Source organism: Rana temporaria, chromosome 13 (assembly GCF_905171775.1).
Source record: "Rana temporaria chromosome 13, aRanTem1.1, whole genome shotgun sequence".
Lineage (NCBI taxonomy): Eukaryota > Metazoa > Chordata > Amphibia > Anura > Ranidae > Rana > Rana temporaria.
This window is the reverse complement of record NC_053501.1, coordinates 10,091,976-10,113,455: the sequence shown is the minus strand read 5'-3', so window position 1 is coordinate 10,113,455 and position 21,480 is coordinate 10,091,976. Positions and strand designations below refer to the sequence as shown.

General features: G+C 44.9%; 1 protein-coding gene across 1 annotated transcript in view; it reads left to right on the top strand.

Annotated features, from left to right (window-relative positions):
* Positions 1-21,480, top strand: part of TRIP11 (thyroid hormone receptor interactor 11) — a 69,436-nt gene that overhangs the window by 23,917 nt on the left and 24,039 nt on the right. Inside the window, exons 12-15 of the mRNA XM_040332975.1 lie at positions 4,308-4,501; positions 4,587-4,750; positions 9,229-9,332; positions 13,410-13,509. Of these exons, the coding sequence (XP_040188909.1) occupies positions 4,308-4,501; positions 4,587-4,750; positions 9,229-9,332; positions 13,410-13,509 (562 nt within the window). The remainder of the gene's footprint in view (positions 1-4,307; positions 4,502-4,586; positions 4,751-9,228; positions 9,333-13,409; positions 13,510-21,480) is intronic.

The following is a 21,480-nucleotide window of genomic DNA, read 5'->3' as shown; positions in this document are numbered from 1 at the left end:
TGGACACAGCTGATCACAAATTGAGTTAAAGGGCCAATCACAGCAGTCATTTACCAAGCCGGTTATCTACATTTCTTTTCCCAGGCGCTGTCACTTTATGAGGAGAGGAAAGCCATTAACCGGCTATCCTGTGACAGCACACATTTCCACAGATTTTTAGTGCAGTGCCAATCAGTGCAGACTATTGGTGTGTCCACCAGTGCAGCCTCGTTGGTGCCCGTCAGTGCAGCCTCAAAAACTGGAGAAGAAAAATTACATATTTACAAATTTTTATAACTGAAATACATTTTTATAGCTTGATTCACAGAGAGTTACGGCGGCGTATCAGTAGATACGCCGTCGTAACGCTGAATCTACGCCGTCGTAAATTTAAGCGTATTCTGGAAACCAGATGCGCTTAAATTAGGCTAAGATACGAGCGGTGTAAGTCTCCTACGCCGTCGTATCTTAGGGTGCATATTTACGCTGGCCGCTAGGTGGCGCTTCCGTTTGCAGCGTCAAATATGCAATTGAGCAAGATACGCCGATTCACGAACGTACGTGCGCCCGTCGCAATTAGTTACGCCGTTTACGTTAGAGATACGCCGGCATAAAGATAAAGCTGCTCCCTAGGTGGCGCAGCCCATGCAAGGTATGGACGTCGGAACAGGCCTATCTTTTTACATTGTTTGCGTAAGTCGTACGCGAAGAGGGCTGGACGTAATTTACGTTCACGTCGAAACGGCGTACTTTGGAGCAATGCACACTGGGATATGTCCACGGACGGCGCATGCGCCGTTCGTTAATGTCAATCACGTTGGGTCATTAACATAAAACACGCCCCCCTGTTCCACATTTGAACTAGGCACGCTTAGGCCGGACCATTTATGCTACGCCGCCGTAACTTAGGAGGCAAGTGCTTTGTGAATACAGCACTTGCCTCTCTGACTTACGGCGGCGTAGCGTATATGCGATACGCTACGCCGCCTCAAAAGTAAGCCGCACTACCTGAATCCAGCTATTAGTCTTTATTCGTTTAGCAAAAAATAAACACAGTGGTGATTAAAGCGGGAGTTCACCCAATTCGTTTTTTTTTTCCTATTCTCCCCTTAGATGGATGCTCGTTTTGTCTAGGGGAATCGGCTATTTGTTTTAAAATATGATCCGTACTTACCCGTTTTCGAGATGCATCTTCTCCGTCGCTTCCGGGTATGGGTCTTCGGGAGCGGGCGGTCTTGATTGACAGTCTTCCGAGAGGCTTCCGACGGTCGCATTCATCGCGTCACTAGTAGCCGAAAGAAGCCGAACGTCGGTGCGGCTCTATACTGCGCCTGCGCACCGACGTTCGGCTTCTTTTGGAAAATCGTGACGCGATGGATGCGACCGTTGGAAGCCTCTCGGAAGACTGTCAATCAAGAAGGAACGCCCAGTCCCGCAGCCCATACCCGGAAGCGACGGAGAGGATGCATCTCGTAAACGGAAAGTACGGATCATATTTTAAAACAAATAGCCGATTCCCCTAGAGAAAACGAGCAGGAATCTAAGGGGGAAAAGTGCCCTCTAAGGGTGAACCCCCGCTTTAAATACCACTTTACAAAATGAAAAATATTTATTTTGGGTACAGTGCTCTAAAACGTTCCAACAGACTAAATAATACACTGATTTGGGTTATTTTCACCAAAGAAATGCAGCCGAATACATTTTGGCCTAAGTTTATAAAGAAAGATTTATTTGCAAAAATTGGTAACCGCAACTAAAAAAAAACTTGTTTCTGTTTTTCAAACTTTTTTTTTTTTTTTTTTTTTTTTTAGTTTTTATTTAGCGGGAACAAAATAAGAAAAATCCAGGGGAGGGTGGTGTGAAGTGTACTGACAGGGAGTGGAGAGAGATCGCTGTTCCTGATTACTAGGAAGGAACAGCAGATCTCTCTCTACTTCCCTGACAGAACGGAGATCTGTCTGTTTACATTGACAGATCCCCGTTCTGGCTCTCTTAGGAGCGATCGAAGGGCGCCGGTGGACATTGTTTTTCAAACTTTTCGCTCTTCTTTTCTTTTTTTTTTGCTGGGGAAAAAAATAAGAAATATCTCGTTGTGATTTATGTCCGTGAAAAAAACTTTGGGTACAGTGCTGCATGACAGTGCAATTGTCATTCAATTTTCAACGGCGCTAAAAATTGGCCTGGACAGGATAGGGGGTCAAAGTGCCCGGTATTGAAGGGGTTAAACAAGTTTCTGATACTCTTCTTCTTTGTCTTCCTTTACCGCTGTATCCAATGAATGCTGATCACAGGATGTAAAAACAAGCCAGTTATCGTGTTTTCTCATGTTGACAGCGTGAGGAGAGAAGAATAAAGCCGAAACCCGGGTTGTGTTAAAGGGTCACTAAAGGAATTTTTTTTTTTTTTTTAGCTAAATGGCTGGCTTCCTTTACCTTACTGCAGTGCTGGTTTCATGTCCTCATTGTTCGTTTTTGCTTTGATGTTGCTGTAATTCCTCTCTGTTCTCCACACTTCCTGGTTGTCTGTTTCCTGATCACCACAGTACTGGGAGATTTCTCACTGTGGTGACTAATCAAGGAGGTGTGTCCAAAACCCCTCAGCACCAATCCAGTTTCGTTTTGCAAAACCTTCACAACAACAGCAAAAACTAAACTAAACTGTAGGTACATTATATGATTGTTTTTTATCTATTTTTAATCATTTTTAAAAGGAATCAGTTAACTATTAGGTCTCTATACCCTGTAAACAGTCATTTCAGCAAAAACATTTTTTCCTTTAGTGACCCTTTAGGGAACACCAGCACTGATAATCAGCGCACTGATTATCAGTGCATTCCCACCAGTGCTGCCAATCGGTACTCATTGGTACAGCCTCATCAGTGTCGCCTATCCGTGCTGTCTCATCAGAGCAGCCTTATCAGTGCACATCAGTGAAGGAGAAAAATTACTTGGTTGAAGACTTTTATAACAAACTGTTTTTTTGTTTTTTCTTCAGAATTTTCCATCTTTTTTGGTTTGTTTAGCAAAAAATAAAACCTTAGTGGTGATTAAATTCCACCAAAAGAAATCTCTATGTGTAAAAAAAAAAAAAGAAGATAAAAATGTCATTATGGATGGGTACAGTATAGCATAACTACCGTATTTTCCGGCGTATAAGATGACTTTTTGGATGCAAAAAAAATGCATCCAAAGTCGGGGGTCGTCTTATACGCCGGTGACAGTCTCCGTGCTGCGAGCGCCAATGATTTAAAAGCCGCTCCTTGTTCTCAGCGTGTCCTGTGATGGGCGGAACACAAATCTTCCCAGCAGCGCCTCTGTTCTGTGTTCCTCCTATCACAGATGCCTTCTCATCCTCGGACGAGAGGACGTCCGTGATAGGCGGAACACAGAACAGAGACGCTGCTGGGAAAACTTTGTGTTCCGCCTATCACAGGACACGCTGAGAAGAAGGCGCGGCTTTCAAATCATGGACGCTCGGAGCACGGAGACTGTCACCGGCCTGGAAAAAAATCGGCAAAACGTGAGTGATGGCACAGTGTGGGCAAGTGATGGCACAGTGTGGGCAAGTGATGGCACAGTGTGGGCAAGTGATGGCACAGTGTGGGCAAGTGATGGCACAGTGTGGGCAAGTGATGGCACAGTGTGGGCAAGTGATGGCACAGTGTGGGCAAGTGATGGCACAGTGTGGGCAAGTGATGGCACAGTGTGGGCAAGTAATGTAATGGCACAGTGTGGGCATGTAATGTAATGGCACAGTGAGTAATGTAATGGCACAGTGAGTAATGTAATGGCACAGTGAGTAATGTAATGGCACAGTGAGTAATGTAATGGCACAGTGGGGGCATGTAATGTAATGGCACAGTGAGTAATGTAATGGCACAGTGAGTAATGTAATGGCACAGTGGGGGCATGTAATGTAATGGCACAGTGAGGCAAGTAATGTAATGGCACAGTGAGGCAAGTAATGTAATGGCACAGTGAGGCAAGTAATGTAATGGCACAGTGAGGCAAGTAATGTAATGGCACAGTGAGGCATGTAATGTAATGGCACAGTGAGATTTGAAAAAGCCTGTTTCTGTCAGCGGTTCCGGCTACCCCTCAGCTTCCAGAAAGACTAGTAGGAAGGGGGTCGTCTTATATGGCGAGTATATCCCAAAACCAATTATTTTCCTGGAAAATTAGGGGGTCGTCTTATACGCCGGCAAATACGGTACGCAATTGTCATTCTAATAGAGAGCGCTAAAAGCTGAAAAGTGGCCTGGGCAGGAAGGGGATAAAAGTGTCTATTTCTTACTGAGCACTTTAATTGGCCGGTGTATCATCCCTCAGGTCCAGCATCTACGAGATAAAGAACAGCGCCTCAAACAAGAACTGGAGCGGCTGCGCAATCACCTGCTGGAAATGGAAGACTCGTACACACGCGAAGCTGTGGCCGCTGGGGATCGGGAGATGGAGCTCAGAAAGAAACTCTCAGCCTTAGAAGAAAAGCTTTTATCCTCCTCCACAGCAGTGGAAAACGCCAGGTACCGGTCTGCAGTGTAAGAACAATCTTTTGGTGATTAGATTAATAGAAGATGTGATCTCTAACTTGCCCCTTTTTTGGTTTAGTCACCAGGCTACAATGCAGGTGGAGTCTCTACAGGAGCAGCTACATCTTGTGTCCCATCAGAGAGATGAGGCTTTGATGCAACTCAATATGTCTCAAGAGCAAGTCAAACAATATGCGTTGTCACTGACCAACCTGCAGATCGTGCTAGAGCAGTTCCAACAAGGTAAGGCAGTTTGACTGTATCCCAACCCAAAAATATGTTGTTTCTTTCACAATCATTGCGCAGGAATTCAGACTGTTGGATTATACTTTGCTTACAATAGGATTTGGGCACTGATGAACAAATTGTGGGCTAGCACGGTATAACCCCTCCATACCTTGGTTTCTTGTGTGGTGTGTTTTTTTGTGTGTCCTAGAGGGGTGGACGTCTTTTTTTTTTTTTTTTTCTTCTGCTTCAAAAAGTCCAAGGGGCAGATCCACAAAAGAATTGCGCCGGCGTATCTATTGATACGCCGCGTAATTTTAAAGTTCCCGCGTCGTATCTTTGTTTTGTATCTACAAAACAAGATATGACGGCATCTGGGATCGATCCGACAGGCGTACGTCTTAGTACGCCGTCGGATCTTAGGTGCATTTTTTCCGCCGGCCGCTAGGTGGCGTTTCCGTCGAATTCCGCGTCGAGTATGCAAATTAGCTAGTTACGGCGATCCACGAACGTACGGCCGGCGCTTTTTTTTTTACGTCGTTTGCATTCGGCTTTTTCCGGTGTATAGTTACCCCTGCTATTATGAGGCGTACTCAATGTTAAGTATGGCCATCCTTCCCGCGTCAAATTTTTTACGTTGTTTGCGTAGGTCGTTCGCGAATAGGTATTTGCGTAAAATGACGTCACCGTCGTAAGCATTGGCTTGTTCCGGTTTCATTTCAAGCATGCGCACTGGGATACCCCCACGGACGGCGCATGCGCCGTTAAAAAAAAAACGTTGTTTACGTCGAGTCACAACGTATTTACATAAAACACACCCCCATCACATCCATTTGAATTCCGCGCCCTTATGCCGCCAAAGATACACTACGCCGCCGTAACTTACGGCGCAAATTCTTTGAGGATTCGAAAAATAAGTTACGGCGGCGTAGTGTATCTTAGATACGCTACGCCCGGTGGAGAGAAGCGTTGATCTACATGGATCTGCCCCCAACTTTTTTGCTAGCTTTTTTTTTTTTTTTTACTCAATATTGCCTTTTTTCGATTAACCACTTTCCATCCACGCTATAGCCATAAGACGGCTACAGCACAGGCTTCCAGTGCTGGGAGGGTGTCTGCAGACATCCTCCTGTGATTGCACGCTGTGATCGGGTCCTTCGAACTCGGCTGATCACAGAACAGGGTAAAGAGACAATCACAGTGGCAAAGTATTTGATCATCAGTTGATTTTGTACCACTGATAAAGAAATGGTCAGTCTAATTTTAATGGTCGGATTATTTTAAGTAGGAGACAGAATAACACCAAAAATATCCAGTAAAAATAAAAATTTCAAAAAAATTATAAATGGATTTGCATTTTAATGAGTGAAATAATTGTGACCCCTTTGCAAAACATGACTTGGTGAAAAAATCCTTGTTCCAGCACTGCTTCTCTGTCTGGCTACAGTTCATCAGGATGATATCTCCGTCATTACCTGGCTGTAGATTGTGCTGTGCTGGATTATCATGCCGCCACGGCTTCTATGAGAGACTGACTTTTTCGCTCCTGTGGCTCACAGACCATTATTTAAGCTTATGGTCTTGAGCAGTGGTCTCCAAACTGCAGCCCAGGAGCCAGGTGTGGCCCTTTGCTTGCCTTTATCCGGCCCTTGAGCCACTATTCCTGCCATTGACACTAATCGGGCACTATTCATCCCACTGACTCCATCAAAGATAGGGCATTATTTACTTCCCTGTCCACAGTCCGGCCCCCCTAAATTCTAAAGGACAGTAAACTGGCCCTTTGTTTAGAAAGATTGGAGACCCCTTTTCTTGAGGATCAGGTCCTACCCTTTTTCTGTCAAAGTACACACTACCGGAGTATCGGGATCCACATTTCGCTGTGGTCACTGGGCTTCTGAGTGCTTCTTGTGCTTACCAGCATTCAACACTTGCGCTCTGGTTTTACCCCCTTCATAACTCAGGCATTTTTCTCTATGTAGCACTGCTCTACTTTAATCGACATTTGGGAGAGTACGTCGATTTGTCTGTACATTCCACCCATCTGCATTAAATGTACTGTGGGCAGTCGGCAAGTGCTAAAAGCGGATGTGTCACAAAAAAAAAAAAATATTAAAAGCCAGCAGCTACAAATACTGCAGCTGCTGACTTTTAATATAAGGACACTTACCTGTCCTGGAGTCCAGCGCCGTCCGCAGCAGAGGACCAGCGATCGCTGCTCCCCCCGCCATCCTCAGTGAGGGAACCAGGACGTGAAGCGCTCCGGCTTCACTACCCAGTTCCCTACGGCGCATGCGCGAGTTGCGCTGCGCCGCTGATTGGCTCCCGCTGTGCTCTGAGAGCCGAGTGTTCCCAGAGCACAACGGGAGGTGACGTCATGCCCGGAGAAAACCCGAGGCTCTGTGGCCGGAAGTGGGTGCAAATACCTGTCTTTAGACCGGTATCTGCACCCCCCTCCCCCCTGAAAGGTGTCAAATGTGACACCGGAGGGGGGGAGGGTTCCGATCAGCGGGGGTTCCACTTTAGGGTGGAGCTCCGCTTTAAGCAACTGTTTGCAAGGCTGCCATGTGATCTTCTGTTCTCCCAACCTGCAAGTTGTACCAGGAGGATGTTTAGGCCAGGGTGGATAAAAAAGATTTTTTTCCTTTTTTTTTTTTTTGTTTTTTTTAAATCAAGCCTTTTTACTAGTGATTTAAATCAAATGCACTTTGGTTTTAGGCCTCATGTGATGCAAGCTTTGGGGAATAAGGTCCTTTAGGTGGCTGTTTGAGCAGACGGTAGTCCCAAGTTCGGTTGTCTGTGTGGGCCTGTTGGTGTTACAAGCATCATAGTTGGATTGCTTTTTTAAGTTCCATCTGTAAAGAGGAGAAAACTGCATTCTCTTAAGACTCTAGGCAAGTGCTAAATCGTGCTTTGCAGATGGGGGCTTTTGCCACCACCAGAGGGCGTGCTTTTAGTTTTAAGTTGCACCTAGCGCCCTGCTACTGGCAGCATCAAACCCATCCATAACAAAGTTAGGCTGTGTCCCTCAACAAACAATGGAGACATACATGTTTTTTCATATAAAATTGGGTTATACTGCCTGTTATCCAAGCTTAGACAGAGATCCTCCTCCCCGCCTGGTGCATTGAAGGGAGCTGTCATTCATGCACCATTAAGAGGTGTAAGAAGATTATCAGATGAAAGAAAGGGTCGCCGCTAGAGCTGCATGATTCTGGATAAAATGAGGCCCCTTTCACACTGAGGCGTATTTCAGCTTAAAATAGCGCATAAATAATGCCTGAAATTCTGTCCCAACATTCTCAGTGTGAAAGCACGAGGGCTTTCACACTGAGGCGATGCGCTGGCGGGAGGAAAAAAAATCTCCTGCAAGCAGCATCTTTGGAGCTGTGTGTATACCACTCCTTCCCATTGAAATCAGTAGGACAGCGCAGCTATACCGCCCGCAAAACCGCGGCTGTAGCCGCGGTTTGCGGGCGGTATTGACCCGGGGGTTAAAACCGCACCACTAGCGGCCAAATATCGCGGTAAATACGACAGTATAGCAGCGCTAAAAATCACTCCGCCCAGTGTGAAAAGGGCCTTAGGGATTTACAATCCCTGAACATTGTTATCAAACAAGATGGCAATAAAATAGGACCTAATACTCTTTGCTTCAATCAAATTTAAAGAATTGTAATGAAAAATAATGTGTATAGAAATAAACAAAATTACCTTTTAAGTTATATTGGGGTCAGTAAATATATGTTAAAGGTGTAAAAATATTAATAAACAAAACAAAGAAGTATCAATAGTTTATAAAAGTAGTAAATAAAAAAAAAAAAAAAAAAATCAGCAGGAAAATAATTAAATGGAGGCGGAGGATAAGGAGTTAATAAGGCTGATTATCGTAAATTAAGGGTTAATGGGGGTTAAACAGGGGAACAAGTTGAGAGAGATTATATATATATCGAGTATCGAGTACCGATACTTGTGTAAATGCTCGGTACGTGAATCGTAAAAATGCTGGATTAATATCGCGTGCGGGGGTCGAATCGAGACCGCAATCATTTAATGATTAATCATACAGCGCTAGGTGCTGCTCACCATCCCAGTTCATGTATGTAGATGATTGTGGCCTTAGCCAGCAGTGCTCCATCCATGCTCCGGTGAGCAGGGCGACACATGTCAGGGGGGGGCGGGGCTGGGCTGGCTGAGGCCACATTCATCTATATACTAATGCACTGGGTTGGTGAGCAGCACCCTTTCTTCTTTTGGGTTATACTACCTTCTACAGGACTAGACAATGGCAAGCATAAAATGTGTGTCCCAACCCAATATAACCCCTCCTGCTACTACCATGCCTCAGCTTTAAGGAAAAGCAGTACCAAGAGCATGATCATAAACGGAGCAGGAAGAACCTGTGTCTCTCTTTGAATGCCACGTGATGAATTTTACATGAAAATCCCATTATTTTATCTAATTTGTGAATAATATGTTCTGTATTCCCTCCACAGAGGAGAAGGCCATGTACTCTGCAGAGCTGGACAAATACAGGAGACAAAACGCAGAGCTACGACAGAAGGGGGAAAGGTCGGAAGATAGAGTGGTGTTTCTGCAGGTAGGAGGACACGAAAGTTCCCCAGCATACTTTCCAGCTAATCGCCACTTTGCTCTTGTTTTGAAGGGGCCTAGCTGGCAGGATGTTTAATAATCTCAATCATGCATTTAATATTCACTGCTCTCCTAATTGAAAGATGGGTGTTCTGGAATTACTGGCCCTCCCTGATGATGATCCCCATGTAGAGCTAGCAGTCATTACAACCCTATATATACACCCCCTCCTATAGGTTAGGAGCATTAGAAACCTACCTTATTTGCCGGCGTATAAGACAACTGGGCGTATAAGACGACCCCCTAATTTTCCAGGAAAAATTTTGGTTTTGGGATATACTCGCCATATAAGACTACCCCCTTCTTACTAGTCTTTCTGGAAGCTGAGGGGTAGCCGGAACCGCTGACAGAAACTGCTGCTGACAGAAACAGGCTTTTTTCAAATCTCACTGTGCCATTACATTACATGCCCCACTGTGCCATCACTTGCCCCTCACTGTGCCATCACTTGCCCCTCACTGTGCCATCACTTGCCCCTCACTGTGCCATCACTTGCCCCTCACTGTGCCATCACTTGCCCCTCACTGTGCCATCACTTGCCCCCTCACTGTGCCATCACTTGCCCCCTCACTGTGCCATCACTTGCCCCCTCACTGTGCCATCAATTGTGCCATCACTTGCCCCCTCACTGTGTCATCACTTGCCCCCCACTGTGCCATCACTTGCCCCCCCACTGTGCCATCACTTGCCCCCCACTGTGCCAGGCCGCTGGGAAAATTTGTGTTCCGCCTATCACAGGACACGCTGAGAAGAAGGCGCGGCTTTCAAATCATGGACGCTCGCAGCACGGAGACTGTCACCGGCGTATAAGACGATCCCCGACTTTGGATGCATTTTTTGGCATCCAAAAAGTCGTCTTATACGCCGGAAAATACGGTATATATGCTTCCTTCCCCAACCTCCTTACCCACCTCCTTTATAGTTGAGAACATTTCCATCCTACATCTAGAAAGTCTACTTTATACTTGCAAAAACGGTTCCTAAAAAATTTGAGAAAGTTTTGCTTAAAGGAGTTCTCTGACCTAAAACTTTTAACCCCCGCTGTGCCCGGGCTGTAAAAATATAGAAAATAAACTGTCACTTACCTGCCTACGATCCCCCGTTGTTCCGATATCGCCGTCCCGGTCTCTTCCGCTTCCTGTGTGTCGGTGACTCATAGTGCGCTCAGCCTATCAGCGGCCGCGACGGGACATTGCTGAGGCCGCTGATAGGCTGAGCGCACTATGAGTCACCGACACACAGGAAGCGGAAGGGGCCCGGAGAACGGGACGGCGATATCGGAACAACGGGGGATCGTAGGCAGGTAAGTGACAGTTTATTTTCTATATTTTTACAGCCCGGGCACAGCGGGGGTTAAAAGTTTTAGGTCAGAGAACTCCTTTAATCGCTTCCTGTCCAGCCTATTGTACGATGACCTATAAAAAAAAAAAAAAGTGCTGCCCTATATATGACGTAAAGTGGATATTGTAAACGACATTTCCAAAGTAAATTCATATACATATAAGGTTGCTTTCACACTGAAAGCGCTGGCTGTTAGCGGTAAAGCGCCGCTTGTTTTAATGGCGATTTACCGATGTTTAAGCCGCGCTTTTGCATCGCTTTTCGTCCGCTAGCGGTGCGCTTTTAACCCCTAGAAAGGGGTTAAACTCCTGTGTTGCGGCGCTTTCGAAACGATTTTCAGGCATTCATTCCAATGAGTGGGGGCATTTGGGAGCGCTGTATACAAACCACCCAAAACATGCTGCTTGCAGGACTTTTTCTAACGTCCTACAAGCGCACCCAGTGTGAAAGCATCCATTGAAGAGAATGGGAGGCAGATTTCAGGCGCGATTACTAACGCTAAAACACCTGAAAACTGCCTCGGTGAGAAAGGGGTCTAAAATGCAATTATTAACTCATGATTGCATATATAAAGTGAAAAAAATATATAAAATTGTATAAAATGGTAAAAAAAAAAATGTAAAGCGAACCAAAAAGGATGGGGAGAACAGTTAGTGGAATGTTTTTAACTTTAATGCAGGGAAAGCATTAGGCCCCTTTCACACGTGCGGACCGTTCGTCCGTTTTTTACAAGTCCGTTTACGGACTTGTAATGCATCCCTATGGGATTGCAGACGTTAGCGGATGATGCATCCGCTAACGTCCGTAAAGATCCGGTTTTTCAGACGGAAGAAAACCCTATTTTTCTTCCGTCCGGCGAATCGGATCGGATGAATACGGACAGACGGTCCGTGTTCATCCGATTCCTCATAGGGGAGAGCGGAGGAAAGACAGGGCGGTCTCTGCACAGTGTGCGGGGACCGCCATGTCCGCCGACAGCTCAGCAGGGATTACGGATGTTCCCCGCTGAGCCGACGGACACACACGGAGAGGACACAAAAACGGTCCGCTCCGTGTGAAAGGACCCTTACTGTAAAAAAAAAAAAAATTGTTTGTTACCACTCCCATTTGGCCCTGGGTGCTTCCATCTTCAGCACAGTTTCCGGCTGTAAGCCGCCACTCTGCAGTTCTTCTTCTTCTGCAGTTCTTCCTCTTCTTCCTCTTCTTCCTCTTCTTCCTCTTCCTCCTCCTCCAAGGATTCTTCACAATAAAATGATTCTTGATGGAGAAAAAATAAACGGTTGCAACTTCTAAAGTCTTTGAACAGAGGATTTTTTGGATCTGCCAAATTGCCGCCCCAAGGCACCTCTCCTCCTGTGTCATGTCTCTGTAATTGCTGTTGTCTGAATTCTGGAATCTGCTCTCCTTTGTTATGCAATGCTTATTAAAGTGGACCTAAACTCCTTAAAGAGGAACTGCAGTCTGTTCACATCATTTGTAATAAAAGCATCTTTGCCATTCTGAAGCTTCCCTCCAACCACTTTGCATATTATTTAATATATAATGTGATTCTGTACTTGCCAAATATACTGCAGAAATCTCCCTCCACTGAGTCTGGCTGCAGCCATTTTAACTGTGGGCAGCTGAAGATGCTGCCTTTTCACTTCCCGGATTTTCACAGAGATGGGGGACACCTCCAGCTCTGCAGCTTATGTTTGCCCTCTTATGACCCACCCCCCTCCCTTCTTGGCAAGCTCACCAGAGTGAGAAAGAGAGCTGTGCATGATGTCATAAGCCTAGGCTAATGACCAGACAAACAAGAAGTGGGCTGTATAAGGTATTTACAGGCAGAAAAACTATCCAAATTTAAAACAACAAGGGCAGAAGATTTAATTTATAGAAAGATGAAAAAATAACTGAAGGTCCGCTTTAAGTTGGACCTAAAAGTGAAGATTTGCTTTGATATAGAGAACATCTAGAAGGGTCAGTTGTGGATCAGCAGTATTCTGAAAATGTACCCCTTGTCTTCAGTTCCTTCTGTACATTTCCTGGTATGTGAGTGTGCCTAGGCACTCCTGTCCTGTAGCCTCATAGCTGTGTATCTGAAATGTAAAACGGTAAAACCGCCCCGCTAGCTGCTGAAATGCGCCGCAATTCCACCCATACCGTCGGCGGTAAAAATAGCGCAGTGGCTCAGTGTGAAAGGGCTCTTATTCAAAACATGGACGAGGTAGAACGACGGGGTTGTGACATCACTACCTTTGCGCTACCCTAAAGCTCCTCCCCTCCTTCTTGGCTCATTTGCACTCTGTGATGGTCTCTGCCCCTACCCCACCTGCAGAGGGCGCTCTTGAAGGTCTGCGGTCACACGGCTGCCTATAAATGTATAAAGTCGAGGTATTTCGCAAGCCATTTAAAATTCAGCCAAGAGTGACATTACACAATCTTTTGAAGTACTGTAGGAATGTTTTTTTGTACTTTTTTTTGCCTTCTCATCTACTTTAATTAAATTTTAATTTTTTTCTGTCTTATTAGCTAGCATTTTATAAACTGTTTACAAAAAAAATCAAATACAAGATATGGTACCAAAAAAAAGAAGAAAAAAAGCAAACACATTTTTAGTTAGGCATTGCGTCTACTTGAGTTTTTATACTGTACATAGAAATTGAAGGACAGCATTTGAAATGTTCTCTTTCCTTTGTAGGAACAATTAGAAGAAGCCAACACTGCGCTAGAATCGGCATCCCGACTTACCGAACAGCTGGACCTGAAAGAGGAGCAGATAGAGGAGCTCAAGAGACAAGGTGAGCTTTGCATGTTGTCTGTGCCGAATCAGATCAGCAAAATGGTATTGCACATAAGGAATCTTAAAGGGGTAGTAAAGGTACAATTTTATTTTCCTAAATATCTTCCTTTACCTTGGTGCCGTCCTCCTTCACTTACCTCATCCTTCCATTTTGCTTTTAAATGTCCTTATTTCTTCTGAGAAATCCTCACTTCCTGTTCTTCTGTCTGTAACTCCACACAGTAATGCGAGGCTTTCTCCCTGGTGTGGAGTGTCGTGCTCGCCCCCTCCCTTGGACAACAGGAGAGTCGGGACGCCCACTAACGCACAGCTCCTTTTCTCTATCTGCAACGTGGAGAGCGTCCTGACTTTCCTGTAGTCCAAGGGAGGGGGCGAGCACGACACTCCACACCAGGGAGAAAGCCTTGCATTACTGTGTGGAGTTACAGACAGAAGAACAGGAAGTGAGGATTTCTCAGAAGAAATAAGTGGCCTCTCAGGCACTATTATTGCATGTCCTTTTAGTACGCTTGAAGTATTATTGCAGCCTGGTGAATCCAGGCCTTGGTGGGTCTAGGACAGGGGTGTCAGACTGAACTTCATCGCAGGCTGCAACAGCGTTATGGTTGCCCTCAAAGGGCCAGTTGTGTGTTGTGTCTGTAAGACTAGATGTCCCGAGTGCCATATGGGGGGGGGGCAGGTTTCCAGAGCCCCATCACAATCAAAAGTCCCCCACCCTCCCTTTCATCAGTGCCAGCCTAGACCCCCCCCCGCCCTTTACCTTGCACTGCTGTGGGGGAAGCAGAAAGTGCAGGGTCTGGAGGGGGACCAGCCAGAGGAAGGTTCCAGTCAGCGACCGGAGTCTGCTGAATGCTGAGACCAGGGGAGGTGGAGATGAGGGGGTGCTGCGGCTGTGCAGAGAGGCGCAGGATCTAGTGGAGGTGTACTGTCGTCCTCTTTGCTGCTGACTGCTGAGTCGAGGTGGGGGCGGAGACTAGGAGGATGCCACAGCTCCAAGAGAGGTACGAGGGCCACGCCGATCCAGAGCCTGGGCCTTGTGTTTCGCACACGTGGTCTCAAACCCCATACACACTATCAGTTTTCCTGCAGGTTTTCTCTTCAGGTTTACCAAAGCCATCTAATAGGAGGTCAAACCTCAAGAGTTTAAATTTGTATGCAATCAGGCAGGCCCTTGCACTACATGGTTTTGGTAAACCTGAAGAGAAAACCTGCAGGAAAACTGATAGTGTGTATGGGGCTTCAAAGATAATGTCATCCAAGCATAGCCGCACGCAGAATGTCATCCAACTGGTGATTCATGTAGAGATCGGCTTTACGTTCGTCTCCTCCCATGACGCGCCCCATTGACGTGTTTCACCCTTTCAAGGGCTTAATCGTAGAGGATTAGGCCTGTGGGAGGGTTGACATTCTGCGTAAAGCTCCGCTCTCTTTTGCTGGATGGCAGATGATATTGTGCCAGGAAAACAAATTTGGAGCACCAGCACCTTGTTAAATGATTGGAGGTGCCAGGTAATATGTACACAGTGGTGGATTAGAGAGGTACTTTTTCATTGGATCTCAAAGATAATGAATATGAAGGAGAAGAGTATTTGGAGGAGAAAGCCCCAGCAGCCGTTATTGCCGTACAGGTAAAAGTGACAGTTGGATTGGGTTTTTGTGTATGAAATGAATTCCTTTCTTTATAGTTTTTTTTTATTCCTACCTGGGCAGTTATGTTTAACCACTTAACAACCAGGCCAATTCTGACACTTCACTCCTACATGTAAAAATCATAATTATTTTTCTAGAAAATTACATAGAACCCTCAAACGTTATATATGTTTTTTTTTAGCAGAGACCCTAGAGCAGGGGTGCCTAACCAGTGGCCCGGGGGCCACATGTGGCCCGCGAAGCTCTCTGATGTGGCCCACGACCTCCTGCTCTGGGATGGAATAGAAAAAATACTGTTTATTTCTAAAATCACAGTGTGTGTGTGTATGTATGTGTGTATGTGTGTATGTGTATGTGTATATATATATATATATATATATATATATATATATATATATATATATATATATATATATATATATATATATATATATATATAGGCATATCTGTTCTGCAGTGGTTACCGGGCTGCTTTCAAACGAATCCGCAGATGCAGAGCAGCACACCTGCGGATTACCTGCACTGAGCTGTAGACTTCTGTTACTACCTGAGCTTTCTGAAAGTGCCCCAAACCTGCAGAATATAATAGAAGTCTATTGCAAAGTGCAGAAAAGCCAAAGGTGCACTGCTTTGCACCCCTGGTGCGGGTAACCCGCAGCGCATCGGTGTGAAAGCAGCCATGGGCCCCTTTTACACGGTCAGTCCAACCCAGTTGCACCCTCTTTTCACCTCCTAAGGAGTGGCAGATGTAAACCGACTTGTGTCCTAACTGCAATCGAATCCAGCTGTGTCCGTGTCTGCTCTTCATATGCAGAGCGGGCCAGGACCTGACATCCACCCGCTCCGCTGATTGTGGCCCGCGACCAGTTACCAAGTCGCTTAAGTGGCCCTCGCGCTTCAAAAGGTTGGGCACCCCTGCCCTAGAGAATACAATGGCGGCCATTACAGCTTTTATTTGCGCACCAATTTTTTAAACGCGTTTTTTTGAAAGAAAAACAGTTTCATGCAGTTTCATGCTTTTTAAAAAAAAACAGTAAAGTTGGCCCAATTTCTTTGCATAATGTGAAAGGTGAAGTTACGCCGAGTAAATAGATACCTCACATGTCACGCTTCAAAATTACGAACGCTCGTGGAATGGCGACAAAATTCGGTACTTAAAAATCCCCATAGGCGATGCTTTACATTTTTTTTTTTTTTTTTTTTTTTTTTTTTTTTTACTGGTTACATGTTTTTAGTTACAAACAAGGTCTAGTGCTAGAATTATTGCTCTCGCTCGAACGTTCGTGGCAACACCTCACATGTGTGGTTTGAACACCATTTTCATATGTGGGTGGGATTTATGTATGCGTTCGCTTCTGCGTGCGAGCACACGGGGACAGGGGCACTTAAAAAAAAGTTAATTAATTTTACTTAAAAAAAATGTTTTGACACTTTTATTCCTATTACAAGGAATGTAAACATCCCTTGTAATAGAAATATGACATGACGGGTCCTCTTTACAGTGAGAGATGGGGGTCAATAAGACCCCACATCTCACCTTTTTAGGTTGGCAAGCCTAAAATAAAACCGATCACTTCGAAGTATGTAGTCACACTTGAGCATATGACTAAAAAACATAAATTTACACAAAGCACCAGGGTTTGACAAATTTGCTTGGAATCTAGGAGCCAGCTAAAAAAGTTAGGAGCCAGAAAACGCACCCCGTCCCGACGAGCTTGCGCGCAGAAGCGAACACATACGTGAGCAGCGCCCGCATATGTAAACACATGTGAGGTATCGCTGCGATTGGTAGAGCGAGAGCAATAATTCTAGCCCTAGACCTCCTCTGTAACTCAAAACATGCAACCTGTAGAATTTTTTAAATGTCGCCTATGAAGATTTTAAAGGGTAAAAGTTTGTCGGCATTCCACGGGCGGACGCAATTTTGAAGCGTGACATGTTGGGTATGAATTTACTCGGCGTAACATTATCTTTCATAATATTAAAAAAAATGGGCATAACTTTACTGTTGTCTTTTTTAATTAAAAAAAGTGTAATTTTTTCCCAAAAAAGTGTGCTTGTAAGACCGCTGCGCAAATACGGCGTGACAGAAAGTATTGCAACGCAAAGTATTGATGTTAGGATAAAAAATATATATAATGTTTGGGGGTTCTAATTAGAGGGAAGAAGATGGCAGTGAAAATAGTGAAAAATGACATTAGAATTGCTGTTTAACTTGTAATGCTTAACTTGTAATACCAACGGCTCACCACCAGATGGCGCCAGCTCACAAAACATAAAAAACATTTTTTAATTTTTTTTGCCCACCTTCCAAGCCAAATCGCCAGGACACTATTTCTAGTCGCCCTGGCGACCGGGATTTGTCGAGCCCTGCAAAGCACTATCTGATATTCCCATTCTATGTGAAATATGTTTTATAAACCAGGCCTGGTCATCGGCAAGGCATAATCGACAATCATGGGAGCACGAGCCTGGCGATCACATTACTTTGTAAACAACTGATAAGTGTTAATGTTATGATTTCTTGGAGGTTTCACCTCACACTAAGGAGTCATTTATGACCCATTGCATGCTTAAAACACCGTATTGTCCCCTTCCCCCATTGACTCTAAGGCTGCATTCACACCTGAGCGTAGGTCGTTCGTTCGGTCGTTCTTTCTGCGCGTATAAATGCTTATTTGCGCGTTTGCATACAGCGTCGTCCGACGTTTTTGTACTTCGACGTTTTTTATTTTAGCCAATAGGAAAAATGATCATCTTTTCATCACTTGTTGCTATGTTGGTAGATTTGTTTTTATCTTCTGCGTGGGTGAAATGTTTTGTTGATTAAAGCGACGAAACGCCCGTAGCAAACGCTCGTTGTCGCGTTAGTCGCTTGAATCGAGCGTTTCCATCACTTTCTATGGGAAATAGAAACGCTTAAAAACGCCCAATTCGCGCAACAAAAAAGGGTCCGGAACTTGTTTGAGCTTCAGGCGTTCGGCGTCATGCGTTTTGGAGTGGAGATGTGAACCATCTCCATAGGGAATAATGTATTTTCTCTTATCGTCCATGGACGGACACAGCTCCTTAAATCTTGACAAGTGGGTTATGTTCCCTGTTTACAGGAGAGGACTTCCTCTCCTGTCAACAGGGAACATAACCCACTTGTCAAGATTTAAGGAGCTGTGTCCGTCCATGGACGATAAGAGAAAATAGGATTTTTTGTACTCACCGTAAAATCCCTTTCTCTGAAGTCCATGGACGGACACAGCTCCTTAAATCTTGACAAGTGGGTTATGTTCCCTGTTTACAGGAGAGATTTTTTCCCCCTCTAGCGTTTTTGAGCGTCGCGCTTCAGGCGACAAAACGCTCAGGTGTGAGTGCAGCCTAAGACCCCTTTCACACTGAAGCGTTTTTACAGCGTTTTAGCGTTAAAAATAGCGCTATTAAAACGCTCATAAAACTCTCTCCATGCATCTCAATGGACCCTTTAACACTGCAAGCAGCAGCTTTTGGGCGCTGAAAAAAAAAAACGCTCCAAAAACGCCCCTTTCCATTGAAATGAATTGAAAGCGCTGTAAAAACGCCTTGCCCTTTCACACTGAGGCACTGCAAAAACGCCCTAAAACGTTGGTCTTAGTGGTGCTTTACCAACACATTGGCATTGGCGATGAGACTTCGTTTGAATAACGCTTGAAAAACGCCCCAGTGTAAAAGGGGCCTAAGAGCCTTTTCACACCAAAAACGCCTATAGCGGAGCATTAAAATAGCGGTAAAAGACTGCGTTTTTGCAGCGTTTTTACCGCGTTTTCAATTCATTTCAATGGAGAGGAGCGTTTTTGGAGCGTTTTAATAGCGCTATTTTTACCGCAAAAACGCGGCAAAACGCACCAGTGTGAAAGGGCTCTAATGCATAATCATCCCCAATCTCCTCTTATGAAGAACTGGTGCACATCTTATACTTTCGGCATGCTGTCAAACGTCTTGTGGAAAATGTTTTGGTTTTGTTTTTAGTCAAATGAGCAATTCTTTCCTTGTTCCTGCGTTGTATGGGGCCGTGTTTACACATCGCTACGCAGGTCTGTTATTCATTTTTTGCGAACGTGAAACCCCAAAACGTTTCATCGACTTTGTCCGAGTTCAATAAGAATTACACATTTGTGGATGGAAACCCAGATGGCAAACCTATCATCATCTCCTTAATATTCTAAACCGCAGCGTATGCCGCGAGCGCCCGAGCCAGCTACGCTCAGACTTTTCTGGCGCGCTCCGCCGTCCGTCGTTTGTTCTTCAATCCCATTGTACCAGCTCCGGCAGTTGGCTGCGTTCCGTGTAATATCATATTTCATATCCCTCCCCTCCCCCCCTCGCTCCTTTCCTGACATTTTTTGAGAAATTTGTAAGGATTAGATTAGATGGAGTTTTGTAGATTAATAACGCGCTAATTGTTTTCTCTGGGAGATTATCCGGCCCGGTGTTGATGTTATAACAAAAACCTTCGAGAACTCCAAACACATTAGGTTGGCTAGACAGGAAATTCCGTAACCTAAATGTTTATTTTGCGGGCAGATTAATGAATTAATGTTCCATAATGTGCGCTCGCTCTGGGCCTGCCGGAGATGGTGTGCCGGATTCCACGGGCCGAGACCTTCTAACGATTAACTCCTTCAGGAACGTTCATGGTAATCAACGTTTCCATTTATCCTTTTTCACATGAATTTGGGGATTTTTTTTTTTTTTTCAACACAGATATGTCTGGATGATGATGACATTTCACACAATATATTTCACACCTGACCATCGTACCTATGAGTTTGTTTGACCTCTATTACAAATTCATGGTCATTAAAGGGGGTTGTAAATGTACAATTTGTTTTTCCTAAATAGCTTCCTTTACCTTAGTGCAGTCCTCCTTCACTTACCTCATCCTTCCATTTTGCTTTAAACCACTTTCGGACCGCCGCATGTACATATACGTCGGCAGAATGGCACGGACAGGCACATTGGCGTACCTGTACGTCCCTGCCTAGACGTGGGTCGGGGGTCCGATCGGAACCCCCCCCCCTCCCCCGTACATGCGGCGGTTCCCGTGGCTTCAGGAGCGATCCGGGACGAGGGCGCGGCTATTCGTTTCTAGCCGCCCCCTCGCGATCGCTCCCCGGAGCTGAAGAACGGGGAGAGCCGTATGTAAACACGGCTTCCCCGTGCTTCACTGTGGCGGCGTCATCGATCGTGTGATCCCTTTTATAGGGGGACTCGATCGATGACGTCAGACCTACAGCCACAACCCCCTACAGTTGTAAACACACACTAGGTGAACCCTAACTCCTACAGCGCCCCCTGTGGTTAACTCCCAAACTGCAACTGTCATTTTCACAATAAACAATGCAATTTAAATGCATTTTTTGCTGTGAAAATGACAATGGTCCCAAAAATGTGTAAAAATTGTCCGATGTGTCCGCCATAATGTTGTGATCACGAAAAAAATCGCTGATCGCTGTCATTAGTAGTTAAAAAAAAAAAAAAATAATAAAAATGCCATAAAACTATCCCCTATTTTGTAGACGCTATAACTTTTGTGCAAACCAATCGATAAACGCTTATTGCGTTTTTTTTTTACCAAAAATATGTAGAAGAATACGTATCGGCCTAAACGGAGGAAAAAAACATATTTTTTAATATATTTTTGGGGGCTATTTATTATAGCAAAAAGTAAAAAATATAGATTTTTTTTTTTTAAATTGTCGCTCTATTTTTGTTTATAGCGCAAAAAATAAAAACCGTAGAAGTGATCAAATACCACCAAAAGAAAGATCTATTTGTGGGGGGAAAAAAGGATGTCAATTTTTGTTTGGGAGCCACGCCACACGCCCGCGCAATTGTCAGTTAAAGCGACGCAGTGCCGAATCGCAAAAAGGGGCCAGGTCCTTTAACCTGCATTTTGGTTTCGGGTCTTTAGTGGTTAAGGAAACCTACATGCTGATAGAAGGGTTAACCTCTCGTTCCCCAGAATGCTCCTCTGAATATGGCCGCCTGTTTACATCACCGCTCAGCTAATTTTCCAGCAGCTGTAAAAGTTGTCTGTCCTACGAGACTAAATGAAAAAAAAAAAACTTTTTTTTTTTTTGTTAACCATAATAAGATCTTGGCGGCGGTTTGCGCGGTAAATGGATACGCACTTGTCTCTACTCGCTGTGGTGAAGCTTGACATCCTGTCATGAAATTGGGTCATAAAATCGGTTTTAAAGGCAAGCGTTTTTTATGTATTATTTTGTGTGCCCGGGCGCCGTCTTCCAGCCCGGCTGGCCTTGCGCTGCAAATATCTTTTCAAGGTGCG